This window comes from Lemur catta, chromosome 3 (genome assembly GCF_020740605.2).
Source record: "Lemur catta isolate mLemCat1 chromosome 3, mLemCat1.pri, whole genome shotgun sequence".
NCBI lineage: Eukaryota > Metazoa > Chordata > Mammalia > Primates > Lemuridae > Lemur > Lemur catta.
In genome coordinates, this window is record NC_059130.1 from 118,194,057 (window position 1) to 118,210,877 (window position 16,821).

General features: G+C 39.1%; 1 protein-coding gene and 1 long non-coding RNA gene across 9 annotated transcripts in view; one reads left to right on the forward strand and one right to left on the reverse strand.

The window, feature by feature from the left end:
* The window catches only part of VPS13D (vacuolar protein sorting 13 homolog D), a 248,099-nt gene that overhangs the window by 144,346 nt on the left and 86,932 nt on the right, over nucleotides 1–16,821 (reverse strand). For 4 of the 6 annotated variants that reach the window (XR_006733919.1, XM_045546090.1, XM_045546093.1 and 1 more), the window contains exons 39-46: nucleotides 15,040–15,162; nucleotides 12,631–12,705; nucleotides 9,011–9,113; nucleotides 7,849–8,001; nucleotides 5,804–5,939; nucleotides 4,597–4,644; nucleotides 2,152–2,302; nucleotides 1,753–1,963 (exon numbers count right to left, since the gene is read on the reverse strand). Coding sequence is in view for 5 of the 6 variants with exons in the window: in XM_045546090.1 (XP_045402046.1) it covers nucleotides 1,753–1,963; nucleotides 2,152–2,302; nucleotides 4,597–4,644; nucleotides 5,804–5,939; nucleotides 7,849–8,001; nucleotides 9,011–9,113; nucleotides 12,631–12,705; nucleotides 15,040–15,162 (1,000 nt within the window). In the remaining variant the exon portion in view is untranslated. Of the gene's footprint in view, nucleotides 1–1,752; nucleotides 1,964–2,151; nucleotides 2,303–4,596; nucleotides 4,645–5,803; nucleotides 5,940–7,848; nucleotides 8,002–9,010; nucleotides 9,117–12,630; nucleotides 12,706–15,039; nucleotides 15,163–16,821 lie in introns of all 6 variants that reach the window. The other 2 variants (XM_045546092.1, XM_045546091.1) reach the window with 2 other exon arrangements.
* Nucleotides 6,389–16,821, forward strand: part of LOC123634458 — a 40,387-nt gene continuing 29,954 nt past the window's right edge. For 2 of the 3 annotated variants that reach the window (XR_006733921.1, XR_006733922.1), the window contains exons 1-2: nucleotides 6,753–7,097; nucleotides 7,885–8,148. This is a non-coding gene — a long non-coding RNA (uncharacterized LOC123634458). Of the gene's footprint in view, nucleotides 6,408–6,752; nucleotides 7,098–7,884; nucleotides 8,149–16,821 lie in introns of those variants that run through there. The other variant, XR_006733923.1, reaches the window with a different exon arrangement.

Sequence of the window (16,821 nt, forward strand, 5' to 3'; positions counted from 1 at the left end):
AGGTTTATCAAATTTATGAATCTTTTTAATAAGCCAGTTTTGACATTGCTGATTTTCTATTTGTTTCTAATTCACTGATTTCCACCCTTATTTTTATTGTCTCCTTTTTCTATTTCTTTGTGTTTAATTCACTCTTCTTTTTTAAGCTTAAGGTAGAATATTAAATCAGTGATTTTATATCTTCCTCATTTTCTAATATGAGGATTAAAAACTATAATTTCTCCCCTAAGAACTGCTTTTGCTATATCCCCCATATTTTAACATGTCTGCTTTTTATTATTGTTCAATTCAAAATATTTTCTAATTTCCTTTGCGATTTCTTCTTTGACCCATGGGTTACTTAGAAATATATTGTTTAATTTCTAAATATTTGGGGATTTATTAGGCATCTTATTATTATTTTTAGTTTAGTTCTATTGTGATCAGGAAATATATTCTGTACCATTTCAATTCTTTAATATTTATTAATCTTTGTTTTATGATCCAACAGATGGTCTCTCTTGATGAATGTTCTACACATACTTGAAAAGAATGTATAATCTGGAGTTGTTGGGTAAAGCGTTCTATAAGTGTCAACTGGAACAAGCTGACTGATAGCATTGTTCAAATCTTTTTCATCTTTATTGATTTTTTTTCTATAAATTACTGAAGGGAAGTGTTAAAATCACCAGCTATGGCAATTTATCTATTTCTCCCTCCAATCTGTTAACCACTGGCAAAACTGAGTAAAGGGTATACTGGAATTCTTTACACTATTCTTGTATCTCTTCCCTAAGTTTAAACTAAATGAATCCCTGTCTTAACTATAAAGGAAACTAAAGCTAATAGTCTCTACCCAAGTTTAAAGTCTAGGTTTATTAGGGTCTAATAACAGCAAACTAATAACAGTATTTTTTCCAGCATGGAATCTAGTAACATATTCCTTATATTCTTCAGAAGGGGAAAATAGGAGTTTAACCGCTTAGGCAATTTTGTCAAAGTCCTCAAGAAAGTCAGCATTAGGCACATGAACCTTCTAAAATCTCACTCAAAAAACTTCCAACCCCAGAATTTTACTTCCCAATTTAGGAATGGGAACTGGTTATTTTTGGGGGTTTTTTTTTCTTCCCCTCCCTGTATGTCCTCACTTTATGCTGACGTACACACACAAGTATCTCATCTTGTACATGTGAGTAGTGTGTTTGTCAGTTATTTCTCCCACAAATATTAAATGATAAACAAGCCCCCCTGGCTCCCACCAAGGGTTAAGTCTTGAGTTCTCATGAACTCTAACTAAAGAACTTCAGGAATAAGAGTTGTAGGGTTTTGTTTTGTTTTATTTTTTAGACAGAGTCTCACTTTGTCACCCCAGCTGGAGTGCAGTGGTATCATCATAGCTCACTGTTACCTCAAACTCCTGGGCTCAAGCAATCCTCTTGCCTCAGCCTCCTGAGTAGCTGGGACTACAGACGCAGGCCACCATGCCTGGCTAATTTTTTCTATTTTAGTAAGAGTAGAGACCAGGTCTTGCTCTTACTCAGACAGGTCTCAAACTCCTGACCTCATGCAATCCTCCCGCCTCAGCCTCCCAGAGTGCTGGGATTACAGGCATGAGCCATTGCACCTGGCCAAGAATTGTAGGGTTTTTAATAAGCACAAGTAAATCACTAAGGGTCCTTAGAGAAAGAATGGTAATAGAGTCACAGCACCCTGAAAAGAAGAAAAAGAAAAAAAAAAGCAAAAGTGACATGCCATTGTAGCAATACTACATACCTGAAGAATCGGCTTTTTTCTGTGTCCATAGAGTGGCACTCTCGTTTGCTGCTACTAACCTCTGTAGTCTTCACTACATTGGTCCAATGAATAGGAGCCTTACAGAAAAATACACCCAACCCTTTAGGCCGGGCCTGTAGCCGCCAAGAAGTGAGGTGTAAAGGCACAGCAAACGAATCCCCTGGCATGACAGCAGGAAGCACCACTGGTTCTGCCATAGAAATAAATGTCAGCACTTTAAGGCAATGGTCCTACACACCAAAGATTGACTATCTCAGGACAAAAGGAAGAACAGTGTACACTGACTGCTGGAGAAGATACTACTAGGGAAACAGAGAGCTGACAACAGTCAACAAATATTTATCAAGTTTTACTACATTCTAGACAACCAAAACATACTGTCTGGAGCTGATGGGCTGTCCAGTCTTAGTTCCATTGGTGTCTCAAGTCTGTTCCTCACAATGAGGGCTGATCGGACAGTGATTACTTTCCGAGCACTGCCTTCCATAGTCACCGCAAAGACCACCCGGACAGGTGGGAGTGAAGAGAACTGTGAAAGAGAAATAGAAATAAAATAGTGTGCTTCTGAAAAAACACACAGGATACAACAATATCAACCAGAATGTCTAAATCAAAAACATCTTATTGCTATAACTCTTCCGTGAAATCAGTCATTAGACCCTAAAACCATTCTGCTTTAAAAGGAATGAATATCCTATAAATAAATATTATTAAAAACAGCTAATTCTAAAAAATTTCAACAAAAATAGATTATCTAGTCATATGTGATATCACACAGAGTGTCACAAGGAAAAATCAGTCCTAAGCCTCTAGACACAATATAAAGAATGTTCACCTAAGACTGTGGTAATAACCTATCCAATTTTCTAAACTTCCTGCAATGTGGTAAGAAACAATCCGCTGGAAATTATCCTTCATTCATACTCCCCTGGGTTCCCACATGTCAGCCCTTATATGGAAACTGTGAAGAAGACTTGTTTTCAATTCTACTGGAGAGGAATAAAATAAAGATCATCCAAGCGACTAAAATTAGAAACAATGAGGCAGGACTTTGCAAAACATTAAATGATTTCCCTTCTATGTTATTTTCCTCTCAGATTAATATTAAATTGAGAAAGCATTCCTTGAACACTAACAATGGGTTGGGTACTACCCAAAAATACACAGAATAACAGAAGAAAGCCTTCTAAGATTAAGACTCATCTTTATAAAATCCAGACAGTGTATAAGGAAGGTCTGTATCAGTGTGCCTTTCTCAGGAATAAATAATAAGGTTTTTTTCTAAATGTCATAAAATTTACTATTTAGGCCCATATACTATTCATTGGCATGCCTATAGAAAAGCCAACATTTGTATTTCAAAGAATTTCAGAAACAAATTTTTCGTTCTTCAAAAAACCCTCTAGGTTCTGTTCAAATTTCACTCTTTTATAAACAGGACACCAAGTTTCAGAAACTCAACATAACTGAGAGAAATTATTTATTTCTGGTTTTGGGTTACAGCCATTATGTTATTTTTCCATATGTTCATTCATACATTCAACAGACATTTTATGCTAATACCACGTGACAGGAAATTTTCTTAAAAGCACAAAATCCCACTTTAGGTATACCAAAGAGAAAGTTTCTGAAAGTATTACTCTTAGAGTGAGTGTCCAGAACATATTAACAATGTTTTTTTACTGGAGAAACAAATGGCATCACATTCAAGCTTTTCATTTTGCCAACTTTTTTATTAAGACAAACAGTATATGAAAATCAACCTAATAAACAATAAACTGAAGAGCTCCATGTTTTGAACCAAGACTTCCAGGAAGTCTAAACGGAAAGGCAAACTATAATTTTCTACAGTGTTTTTAGAAGGACACAATTCTGGGCATAAATCATCACCAAAGCTCAAGCTTCCACTGACCCAGCCCCTGCAAGGCCCAATATTCAAAGCCCATATCAATTGTTTAAAATTTTGATATCGCTGCCTCCAGATCTACCTGAAATTTTATATTTTAAAACTTAAGATCCTCGGGGAGAAGGCATTATAAGCAAAAGCCTGAAAAGTTTTTTAATGTCATCTTGTAATGGTGTTTCAAAAGTCAAAAAGGAAAAAAGAATTTTACTATTTTTCCTTCTTGCTTACTTTCATGATGTTTAGACCCAAACCTATGAAATACATATGGCCATACCAGGGTTAATTTCTATTTTAACTTAGAAAGAAAAACACAGCTTGAACCAAAACATTTGCCTTTTCTTCTGCCCTGTACTACTCAGTCTCACACAGCAACTTAGGTGAAAACATTTTATTACAAGTTTTTTGAAAAGGAAGGTAATCATTAATATAAAAGGGCAGAGAGGCCGGGTGCGATGGCTCACGCCTGTAATCCTAGCACTCTGGGAGGCCGAGATGGGAGGATCATTAGAGATCCGGAGTTCAAGACCAACCTGGGCAAGAGCGAGACCCCGTTTCTACTAAAAAATAGAAATAAATTAACTGGACAACTAAAAATATATAGAAAAAATTAGCCGGGCATGGTGGCACATGCCTGTAGTCCCAGCTACTTGGGAGGCTGAGGCAGGAGGATCGCTTGAGCCCAGGAGTTTGAGGTTGCTGTGAGCTAGGCTGACGCCACGGCACTCTAACCCAGGCAACAGAGTGAGACTCTGTCTCAAAAAAATAAATAAATAAAATAAAATAAAAGGACAGAGATAAATTCCAATCACATATATGTCACTGAGTCCCCTGGCCATCAAGAAATACACATCTAGGTATGGTTCAGGCACAGTGCATATACTCAGTAAACACAATGGCAACAGGAAAATCATACTCACGTAAACCTGGGGATGGATAATATTTGTCCTGCTGCTTGGGCTGCCAATCTAAGAAAGATTCCAAAAGTCAGAGAGTCAGCACAGACCTAAGATAATAGGCACCATTACATTCAATAACAATATAATCTGCTTGAAAGGGTGGTGTTTCAAATACTTTCAGATAAAGTATGGTCTACTATGAAGACAAAACATCTTTTCTTTAAAGATATGGGGAAAACATATTTATTTTACAACCATTCAATGTATACCAAATTTCTCCATTCAGAACACTTCAATACCATACAAAGGTATCTATGGGCAAATTTAGTCCTTTCATTATCAGACATGAACTTAGGCAAAGAAGTAATCTTCAAAGAAAAATAAGTTTTTTGTTTTTTTTCTCCCTAAGAAACATGGGGCACCAGAGAACAGTGAAAACAAACACTTGTGGAACAGTGCTCTCCAAGAATATTTTTCATGAAGCAAGCAAGCATGAGGAAAGCTGCAATATTTCTCTGCAAATTTGTACTTTCCACCTCACCACCAGCTACGCAAAAGTGAGAGCAGTTATCCTGTGAGGTATGAACCAGTGTGGGCCAGAGCGTCACGACAGCTGCATCGGCCAGGAGGCCAGCCTCCACCCGCACATGAGCCAGGCCTACGACCTGTGTCATTCCCTGGGCAGATCCTCCAACCCCGAGGATGACAGGATGGTGTAAAATTAGGGCAAGAGAGCATGTGCACATGTGTGATCAGAAAAGAAACAACAGTAGACATTTCTTTGAGCCACAGAGAAGGATTTGGAGACAGAGCAAAAAGGATCAAGGAGCAGCATTATAAGAAATGTAAAAAAAACGGTACATAAAGAAAGCATAACAACATGTGAAATAAAACCAAGACTCATGTTTGGCAAACTAGTAAACTGCCAGTCAGGCCAGCCAAGCATGAAAAGCATCAGCACAGGTGAGGTAACACGTTACTGCCAATTTTACATCTTGTTTTTCTACTGACATTAATCGTTGCCTGGCTTATCCACATGTTGATTACCAACGCCTATAACAGACCCAATACGACCTTAAGTCTTCTTCTTAGAATCAGGGCAAATAAAGAGTAAGAAAACTACACTAGAGCAAGACTATCACAGGCTTAACCATCTGACTGACTGGAGTTATGGGGGTGTGGCCCTGGCACAACTCCACCATGAAACACCCGTTCTACAGCCACACACCGTAGAGGAAGATGAATTTTTATCTGGTGCTGCATATCGAAAAAAGGTCCCAACTTTGTCCACAGACACTGGGCTCACTTGTTCCCAGCCATTTACTCTCACTTGCAGCTGATGAATCCGGAGGTCATGGGTGTGTCTGTCAGGTAGAAGACAGAAAAAGATATTAAGCACAATCTCAAGAAGGGAAGAAAAGTAGAAGCAAAGACTCAAATCTGATTTACTACATAATGATGTAAAAACCCAGTTGGCTAAATCTTTTGGGGATTACCTAATACAAGGGAAATCAAGAGCACAGTTTAACTGAGTTTTACACTTACGACACAAATTGCAAAATCTATAAAACTTGAGCAAGAGTGGCATTTATCCTGGATTGTACAAACCAGGCAAATCCTGTACATGAGCCCAGGTCTTTCCCCCACCAACCCCACCCCAACCTTTAGAAAACAATGACGTCAATGGGGTGGTAAAAATGTACTAGCCATTTAACCCAATAACCATATTCTTGCATTAAAAATTTCTTCTTCTTGATTCCTTTGTTGAATATCCTACTGCTCTCAGAACCACATTCAGTTGTTTGCTTTAACCCTACATAACTACAGACAGGGTACGCGAGACAGAGCCCTTGGAGTTTCAGGGCTGAAGTGCTCGGTTGAAATTGGAGCAGAAGGCAGTGGGCAGAACAGGAGGAACAGGAGGAAATTGCACATTGAATTCTATTTTAGATTTTGCCTAATTCAAGCCAGAAGTGAAATGGAGAACTGGATTTGAGGCTGACAGGAAGGGAGGAGGGAGGCACAGAGTGGGGTACAAAGTGCCAAAGGGGGGGAAGCCAGAAAAAGCATTATTTTGATGAATTCAAGCAGAATAGTGGGACTTGAAATGGGTTACGAAACACAGAAACAAAAACAGAAATGACAAAGAGGTCAAACCCTTTCTGATACAACAGAGGCTATGCTTATTAAGAAATACTGCCAACAGTTCTATAGTTAGCTTCTCCAAGAATTATGTGGAGGAACAGGAGACTGCTCACCACTCATCCCTGGAAACTATAAAATAGCTTCCAGATACATGTGCCCAGCATGGTGATTTTTTTTTTTTTTTTAATTTTTTTCTTCTAAGACCCCTGGAAACCCACACATTCAGAACTCTTGTCTCCTGGGAATAATGTGTGTGGGTACAAAGCTATGCAAGAGGAAGAAGGACTCGCCTCGGGAGGGGGTTTGCACACAAAGACTCAGAGCACCATGAAGAGCACAGGACTACAGAAAGCGGACACCAATCTCTTCCGCTTCAGGTCAGTTCGAAAACAAATATGAGGCTCAAATACTACATCTCAACCAATTCAAAGACTAAGTCTTAACCTATTGATATCTACTGGACAGCCCTTCCGTTTAAAAATGTTTGTAAATAATATAACACTTTATTAGATACTTTATGATCTCTCAGTAACTAGATACAACCTTTGTTCACATTTATTCCAGTCTTTTGGTTGGGTACTTTAGGAATGCATCAGCTAGCGGTCTCCCTTGATGAGTTACTCTTATTCTTAGAATTTCTATCTTATCACTATTGGCTCTCCTTCCTGAAACTATCCACTTGCTAAAAGTGCTATGTGATAGGCTTCTATGACTTGGGCTATGTAAAAATGAATGAATGAACAAATGAATGAATGAGCTATGTGGCACATATTCACCTTAAAGTTGAAATCAACATGCTTTGAGAAAAGAATACCACGGCAGTGCTGCATCATGAAAACCAGGTCAAGATACAATAAACCTGAGTGTTATGCTCTGTCTGTGCTTCGACCAAATTATGTGAAACACACAGGTTATCACCTCACATGTCAAACAAATGGATGATTAACGGAAGACATGTATTTCTAAGATAACAAAACTGCCTACACTTTGTATTATATAAGGAAACACTGATTTTCAAAATATCTTTTAAAAGTAAAATATTAAAATGATCAATAAAGAAAATGAAAAGGCAAAACACTACAATCATCAATATCCACTTTTTAAGGAAAAGAATAAGCCATACTTTACCTGTGTCTTAACTTTCCTCTTGCTTCAAATTCAAAGGGAATCTCCTCGCCCGTGAGGACTTCTCGCCATTCGCTCACATTGTGCGCATCATCAAGAAATGTGCCATTCCCTTCCGGAACTACCCCTGGACTCCCACTGTGAGACAGTGCAGCCCTGGAACCAAATCAGAGGATACTAGCTTGCCCCTCATTCTCCTCAGCTCCCTCTCACAAGAGCTCTGGGCCAAGCAGCAGAAACCCTCCTGGATCTTGACTCCCAGCAATAAGGTGCATAACTGGGCTCCAAAGGATGAACTAGAAGGTCAGTAACTACAGTCATCTTCATGCTCACTAACAAATTTATTTGAAATTTCAGAAATAAGTAAAAGCTATCATTATATAGTCACTTCCCCCCAGCAGTAGAATCTTGTACATGTAATCTAAGGCATGACTTTTAAAGTAGCATGTAGGTGACTAGATAGAATTTAATAGACCTAAACTGTTAAAATAAACAGAAAACTTCTTTTCTAGAGCACTGCCATACTTAGTGGAGGCAGGAGAAATGTTTATTTTCAAATCAATTGATTCTCTGTTACTCATTTCATGTACTTCATTATGTAAGCTGGGAAGATCACCATGTATTGGAGCCTTGAGCCAAGATCTAAATAGGCAGAAAGTTGTTAGAAAAGGTTCTCACTTGGCTTAGGTAAATTCTCATTTGCTCTCCAAACTCCACCCAATTCCATCTGGGTTGAAGTGTGTTTTAGGTACGGATGATAATTCTTTAGGGGTGGAGGAGGATGTTTTCAAAGCACTCTTGGAAGAAAAATGTAAAACGTTTAGTTTAATAACCATATACAGCTTCTCTAAAAGGGGAAAGAGAGATGGAGACTAAAGAGAAAACATGGAATGACTTTTTTTTCACACTTCCTACTCATATCCTTGATTGTTGTTTACCAAGATCAAGATCATAATTTGATTATTTCAGACTCAGGAACTACTTCTCTGTTTACAGATTCTGCATAGAATCAGAATCTTCATCATAAACTCAGCAAGATAGCAAGTTATTGATTCAAATATAATCCCAAGAACCTCAAGAAGGGGCCCACTTTGCTCTCCTGGCCTGGTACAAGGAGGCTTTGGTAGCAGAGGTGACTCAGGGTAGCAAACTGAGTGCTCCTTACCTGGTGGGCGTGGTGGTCAGAGTGGCAAACCACAAAGTGCACCCTGTGTGATTCCTCAGAGCAAAAGGGACAAATGGCTGTCGGCGCTTGGGGGTTTTCACCTCTGCTATGACAAACAGAAGAAGACTATTAGCAAATGCTTCTATCTGCATGGTAGAGACCCTCCCCATACCCGGAGACAGTGCTCAAAGCTGTTTCTTGGCAAAGGGGCTGAAGGTAGAGGCAAGAGAGAAAGAACTACTATCAGGTTTGTCAACAGGACAAACAAAGCTCCAGGTATTCACTGGCTGCTGTGGGATGATGTGGTCTCCCCTCTGACTGCTCCTAGCCCCCAATTCTCCCACAGCTCCTACGGGGCTTATCACTCAGAAGAAGGCATCAGGACCTCACTTAGCCAGAATCAAGAAAGAAATAAAAATGGACCTCCATTACTCCCAAGAAATAAATTCTAAGTAGATAATCCAAATTGTACCAAGATATATTACCTGTACTTATTTAAACTTTGTCCAAAAAGTCTTTATAAAAAAATAAGCCTTTAATGAAGGCTTTATATAATGAAGCCTCCCATTACATAAAAGTTAACCTTCAGTCATATCATGCATATTATAACAAAATAAAAACATTCTTTTCTATTCTCTTATACTAAGAGTTGGTTTTTTCCTCCCTGGAAAATCAGAAGTATACTATCCCAAAGCTTTTTCTAGCTCACTTATTAACACAGATACCACCACCTGTTGTAAGGGTGGGTACTATGCAGGCTACAAAAGGAGCTATAACTCACTGTATGAAAGAGCTTCTAACCAGGAAAACTGGAAAGAAACGGTTATCAACACGAAACTAAGTAACCAAATTCTAGAGTGAGGCGATCTGACTACAAACACAGTAAGAAATCCAAAGAAGGCTTTCCGGTGCCCAGGCTGCTGTGGGAGATAGATCCCTCTGCAGGCACCACTGTCTGTGCTCTGTCCTTAGGCATGGGACAGAGAGTGCTGAGAGGAGGGGCAGCAGCTCCTCCGACCAAAGGCCCATGTCTCCTCCACTGGCCACACACACAAAGAGGGAGGCGGCAGCAGGAACCACAAAGGCAGCAGCAATCCAGTACAGGGAAGCCTCCTGGCCAACATGCTCACAACATACATGCACTACCAACAAAAAAGGGTGTGGCCCAATCTTATTATGTGTCCAGCTTTAAAGCAGAAGGCAGTCTGAGAAAGACTACGACCCAAATGGTCTGCAGCTGTGGAGAAAACAGTATCTGGAGGGGACTGCAAATGCTGACTATGGAGAGCACTCTAGCAAAACTGAATCCATCCTACAGGACCACATGTTTTCTGCCAACAAAATTGAGAAGGCAAACTGCAGCATGCCCTGCCTTCTATGAACTCCCAAATAAGGCATGGGGCTGTATCATAACAGTCAGTAATTATCACTGCATTTTAAAAAGCAATCATTCTTTTTTTCCTCTTGTTCTTTTATTTTTCAGAAGTTAGTACTATAAATACTGCGAAACAAGCAATTTCAGGTCAAGGCAAGTTCTATTTTGATAATGAAAATGGCTCAGGGGAGTTTAAGATAGAATATTCTATCTGCTAACTACATGAGTCATCTCCGGTGTGTTCCCACAATTTTGTGGTCAGTCACTTAGAAACACCCTAAATACTTCTAAAGATAATCTCCACCTACGAGGAATATGCCCATTTCTCACCCCAATGGCCTCACTTAGTTCTCAAGGTTTGCTTTAAAAAAAAAAATAGTGCTCATCAAGTAGAAAATTAAGGAGTAGCTGTAAGGCTGCTGACAAGAGCAGAGGGGGAGTAAAAAATTTAAGAGCTGTCTGCAGGGTAAACGGTATTTACTGTGGCACTTTGAAAGGCACCTCCCTCTCCATGAGTGCAATGAGAGAGCTGCTTTTATTACAGTAGATAAAGGACCCAGGAGAAAAAGAAGCCAGATGTGCTTTCATATCCCACTGTGAGCCAGACTGTAAGTTTCCATTTGCAAATTAGATTTAAAAAGAACAGGTGGCAGATGGCTTTGATCACTTTGTAATACAGAATAAAGTACTGCAGATCCATACAAAGATATTCACAAGTATACGGCTTTGGAATTAAACAGCATGGGCAGGCACACTGCTTAGGCCCCCAGGCTTCTTGTGCTGATTAGACATAACAGCACAGACTTCAGTAAACCACTTCTCCGAGGATAAAAATACAAGGAGTGCACACAAATCCAAACCCGACATCAGGCAACAAATCTGACATCTCCTGCACTGGGGTCCAAATAAGCTGTATACTTGCTTTTGGCAGAGTACCAGAGGAAAAAAATTCCCAAGTCCATCAAAGAGAACATTATTCCCTGATGGCCTCAGGAAATCTGCCCCCAGTGACCAAACCCAATTTCTTCACGGGCTGAGAGAAGCTAAAGCTCCCTCACGTCCAAGTTCAGCTTCAAACAGCTCCAGCTAAGGAAATTTCTACTCCTTTGGACTTGTTTCACAGAGTAATTTTCCCATTATAAACAGTGTACATTTTCATGCTATATAAGCAGCTCAGTCCATCAGAAAGGACCGGGGTTGTAAACCATAAGAAATAGATTAAAGTCCCAGGTCTGCTACTAGCTAGTCAAGTGAATGAAGGCAAATTACACAGTTTCTCTGAGCCTCACTGTCCTCATCAGCTAAATCTGAATAATGCCTGACTTAGCCTGAAAGATTAAATAACACACAGAAAAGCTCTGAAGTATAAATCCATGAATAAATGAAGATTCAGCCATGGGCTTTCTTGGTGAGCCCTCCCTCAAACATCCATCCTGGTAAAACCTTCTAGAAAAAGTACCATAGCAATGCCCCCATGTATATCCCTCTTCTATACTCTTGGTAGAAGAAGCTCAAATGGCTTTTTTCATAAAAAATATCATGACCCATTATGTCCAAACATAAATTGTTCGGATTAAATCACACTCCTTAAAACAAAGGAAGAAATGAACACCTTGGGATTCCAATTCCCCAGTGTTTATGGGGTTTTCTACCACATTCACTTGCCAGTCAAATTCTCAAGGAACTTTAAAAGGTCAGAAATAGAAATAAAGAATACTTTCAGTTCCATCACCTAAGCACATAAATTCACATCTAAAGAAATTAAGGTTTGTGTCTAAGCAATTATTTACTGGGAAATTTTTTTCTTAGCTCTAATCCTGATTATTTTAGCTCCTATTCCATAGAGCCCTTTGCATTCCAATGAGAATAAGTGTTCACTGAGTATTCTGTAAATAAAGACCTGCAGCACTGCAGGCATGGGGTTCTTCCAACTACTTGCTTTTCAACGTGAGAAATGACCTCTAACTGACAGTGGATATTTCTGTATCATACACTGTGGAGTTTATCCCACTTCCACCAAAGGTTAAAGGAGATGGAAGAGAGATAATATAAGAATCAACACATCCCTTACTTCTGATATAAAGTGTTATTCTGTTCATTAGTTGGAAATGTGCTTTTCGGTTACTAAAGCAAAGTACTCACAAATGGATATACCTCCATTCAGCTCCCATTCACAAAAAATTGACGTACAAGGCAGTTCTTAAAACAGTATAATAAAGCAAGCCCTCGCTTGGCTATACTGTACCTCTAGCATAGATCTGGTGCTCTAGGTTAGTCAGACTGGCTGTACTCCTAGTTCTAAGGTAGACAAGGGGGAGGCCTGGTAGACAGGAGAGACAAAGTTAGAGGGTAAGAATAAAAACAGTGAATAAGACGACTCACCTCCAAACAATAAGCACAAATAGAGAACATTACAAAAATCGCAAGCTTCATGCAATTACAGGGTCATTGCTTTCTGTGATTACTAAGAGCTAAGAATGCACTTGACAAAGTGAACACAACTTTTTCACGCTAGCTTTTATTGTACAGGATGTGCCAAAGTAGTTTGCTCCGTTTTTTTTTCTTAATTGGGGGAAGAACATGTATTGAACATTCTCTTATGACAAGCCTTCCTAGGATTTTTAAAGCACGTTATGTTCTTAAATGGTGTAGAGAAGTTACAAAAACCAATCAGTACAGATTTTAGTGGGGGGGTGCCCCATTCCAATTGGAAAATAGAGCAGTAGAATGCTACTCTTGGGGTCTAGAACATTCAGGGGAGGAGTCAGTCTATGTTCCAAATTTAAACAATCTCTACTAAGGAGTTATCTCATAGTATTGTCTGTTTTTTTCATAGTACTGTTTAAATTCTAATTAAACATGGAAGTTTTCAGAATATTTATATTAGATATTTCCATAAAATGTCCTTAGAATATAAAATTAATAAATTCGATGAAGTATCACACCATCCACGTTTACCTGTAGAATCTCAGTCCTCACTGAACGAAGCCAACAATTATGTTAAAATGAGGCCAATATTTTCTTTCCCTTCATGTTGAAGGGTGATTCTAAGGGTTCAATTTAAGACTGGACTGAATAAAAAGCACAACTTTTGGGGGAATATAACTAAATATTCTTAAGAACTGAAAGTTCATGATCAGTTAACAAGGTTGCAAACTATTCACCTTCAAAACAAATGTCCAGGGATCGTTTTAGTAGGCTTACTAAAAGAATACAATCCTGGAATGTGCTATACTACCACCCAGGAACTTCCAATAAGAAAACAGGTTTGGAAATTTAGGTATATTTAGTTACGTCAGATTAAAAAGATACATTATACCTTTATAGGCCTGAGTAATCATAAAAATATGTAAGTAAATAAACAATCAAGCTTTAATGTAGCACTGGCATTTAACATAAATGAGGCAGCATATTAACCATAGAGAAAATGAGAGAGGAAGGAAGAAGGTAGGGGGAAAGGAAGGCGGCAAGAAAATCCTTCTTCAGAATCCTGAAGACGAGGCCTTCCTAGCGTTTGCACTGATTCTGGATTTAAGATGCCCCTGTCTGAGTGTTTTCAGAAACATTCTCTCTCAGACATATTAAATATTACAAAAGTTATTTAGAGTCTTCTGGGTAAACTATGTTACATTATCTTGACACACAAATTGGGAGGTTAGAAGAGGAGGCAGAACTGAAGCTGTTGATATCCGAAAAGCCCTGGCTCCTAAGTAATGACCTTGAGACTCAGAAGCAACAGCCCGGGAACACAGAGAGCGAGCACAGCCGACATGTTTTGTCTCTCCTTCTAGAAGTGCAAGGCAGATCAAAAGTCCACTTACACACCCTGAGGAGGGATGAACCAGTACAAATACTTCATACGCTAAGAAAACCCATCTTCCCATGACACGTTTGTAGACCAGATGGAATATTTAAGCATTCATGAGCTATGTGAAGTCTGGCCAAGACTCCCCAAAGAAACCACACTGAAAGGGTTGGGGCTGAGCTGAATTTGGATGACAATGGCTTATGGAACAACTAAGACCATGCAGTTGTCCATCACGATCTCTCCAGCTCTGAGGAAAACAAAGCCGGCGAGGCATGAAATAAAGAAAGAAAACATCATCAACAGAGAACAAACTGACTCCTCTTTCTTCAAGAGGCTGGGCATTCAATCCTTTTATATTTTATGAACAATACAGTGTGCCCTTTTAACATCTTTTTCCACATGGGATCCTGCTCTCCCTCTTTTCAAGAATATATCCAAACCCTCTGTCTTTAGATCCAGAAGACCAAAAAGATATTTTTAAAAATCTGGTCAAAAAATCCAGTCAATTGGAAAACCAATGTTTTGCTGAGTAAAACACAAACCAACAGCTGATCCTGATGCATTGTCAGGTGCACCAGGTCATATGCAATATTACCAGAATTTAGGAATTAAGTGTTGCAGATCCTTTCTCCCCCGCAAAGGCAGAATTAGAGCCCACATTAAAAGTTCAGTAGTTCATGCCAGAAAACTGTCTCTTGCAAAAACTAAAACAGAACTATAGAAGATAATCAGAATTTCCTGTAGGTTTTTCCATGAAGAATGATGGTTCTATCTGAATTTCTCAGTGAAGCATTACTCTGTAGGTCAACACTGATTTAGTTAGACATGCACAGAGAGAATTCTTACTTTGTCCAAAACATGGAGGATCCACCGAAGAGCCCATCCAGTCTTCTGATTGGGTTGAATCTGTTTCCTTGTTGTCTTTACAGTAATCTGCCATCCACGATTCCTTGGTACTTACATACTGGTCTAGAAAGAATCCCCCAAACATATTAAGAAGAGAAATAGAAAAGATTGACGATTTAAGCCAAATAATTTCAATTCAGCAAAACAAGCTTTCATTGAGTGCCTCACTATATGCTGGTGCTAGTCCTATGCTAGATTCTGAGAAAGTCTGTGCCCTGGAGAACTTCACACTCCATTAGGAAAGATTAATGTGAACAAAACAACTGCTGCCACAAAACTGTATCACAATGTGGAAGATGTTAAAACAAAGATATAAATAAAATTTTATGGGAACAAAGAAGAGGGGAGATTTATTCTGCTTTGGCAGATGTAAGGGAATGTGCACCAAAGTCAGGGAAACCTTCAGAGAGGTGGAGACCTTTCTTCTGGGTCTTGAAGAATGGGTAGAGTTTACCAGCAGGATTAGGGATAGAATGACATTCTAGGCAGAGGGAACGGCATATGCAAAGAATCCAAGACATGAGAATACATGGCCCACTTAGGGAACAGTGACTAGTTCTTTAGCACAGCATGCTGGGCTAGGGTACAGGAGAGAAGTACAGAAAAGAGAATTTCATCTGTGACAAGCACAGTACGCTACGCTAAGGAAGAGGGTTTGGAAATGGAGACGACAATTGGGAGGCTACTAAAAAACAACTGAGACTCAGCTGACAATTCTCTATGAGCAGTTTTACTTTTCTGAGAGAAGAACTGCTACACTAATTAAGATATCAAGCTTTTTGGGATAAGAATTACTGGTTTCTGCTTTTCAATTCCAATAGCTGGCTATAGAAATAAGATTTATTTAAACACTAAGAAGTCACGGCAATGTTTCTGGGTTTCAGAACAGTATTAGGAATAAAAAATTGAAGGGGACAAAAACCAGTTTTACCGCTGACAAGAAAGTCTTTTGGAAGATATTTTTAAATAGACGTGTGCTCATCAGAAACACCAACAAGAACCCTTTTGAGGTAAGCTCTTGTTTGCTGTAGCTTTTCGAAGGACTACCACAAACTTTGTCTAACCTTCCAGAGTAACAGGTTATGTATAAGAAACACTGTAGGAGTCAAAATAGTATAGTTTAGGACAATGGTCCTCCAACCTTTTTGGCATCAGGGGCCGGTTTCATGGAAGACAAATTTTCCCCGGACTGGGGACTGGAGGGGTGAGGTGTCAGGGTGGGTGGGTGCAGAGCTCAGGCAGTGACGCACAGCCCGTTTCCTAACAGGCCATGGACCAGGGATTGGGAACTGCAGGTTTAGAAGGATCATAAGGTCAATTTACTATTATATGGGTGATATTAAGATCCAGGCAAATTAATGAATGAAATCTGATCATATAAAACAGTGGTTTTAAATTTTGGAGGTCAAAAAGCTCATGGTCTCATTTCACTATACATTCTTCCCATCTTACTCTGACATGGGCAAGGCAATGAATACTCTAATAGCCTCAATCCAACATGCGCACTGAAGAAAGTTCACAATTTCCAACAGTACATGTTATCACTCAAAGATTACTACAGCATTTCCAAAATCAGATCACATATATCAATTAATCAAACGAGATGTGAGTCTTCATAGTGAAGATACATACTACCTGATTGTATGATAATATTACTACTTTCAAATGACTGAAATACAAGAATTAAGTGGTTCTCTTTCACTACATCAAATCCAGGGATGT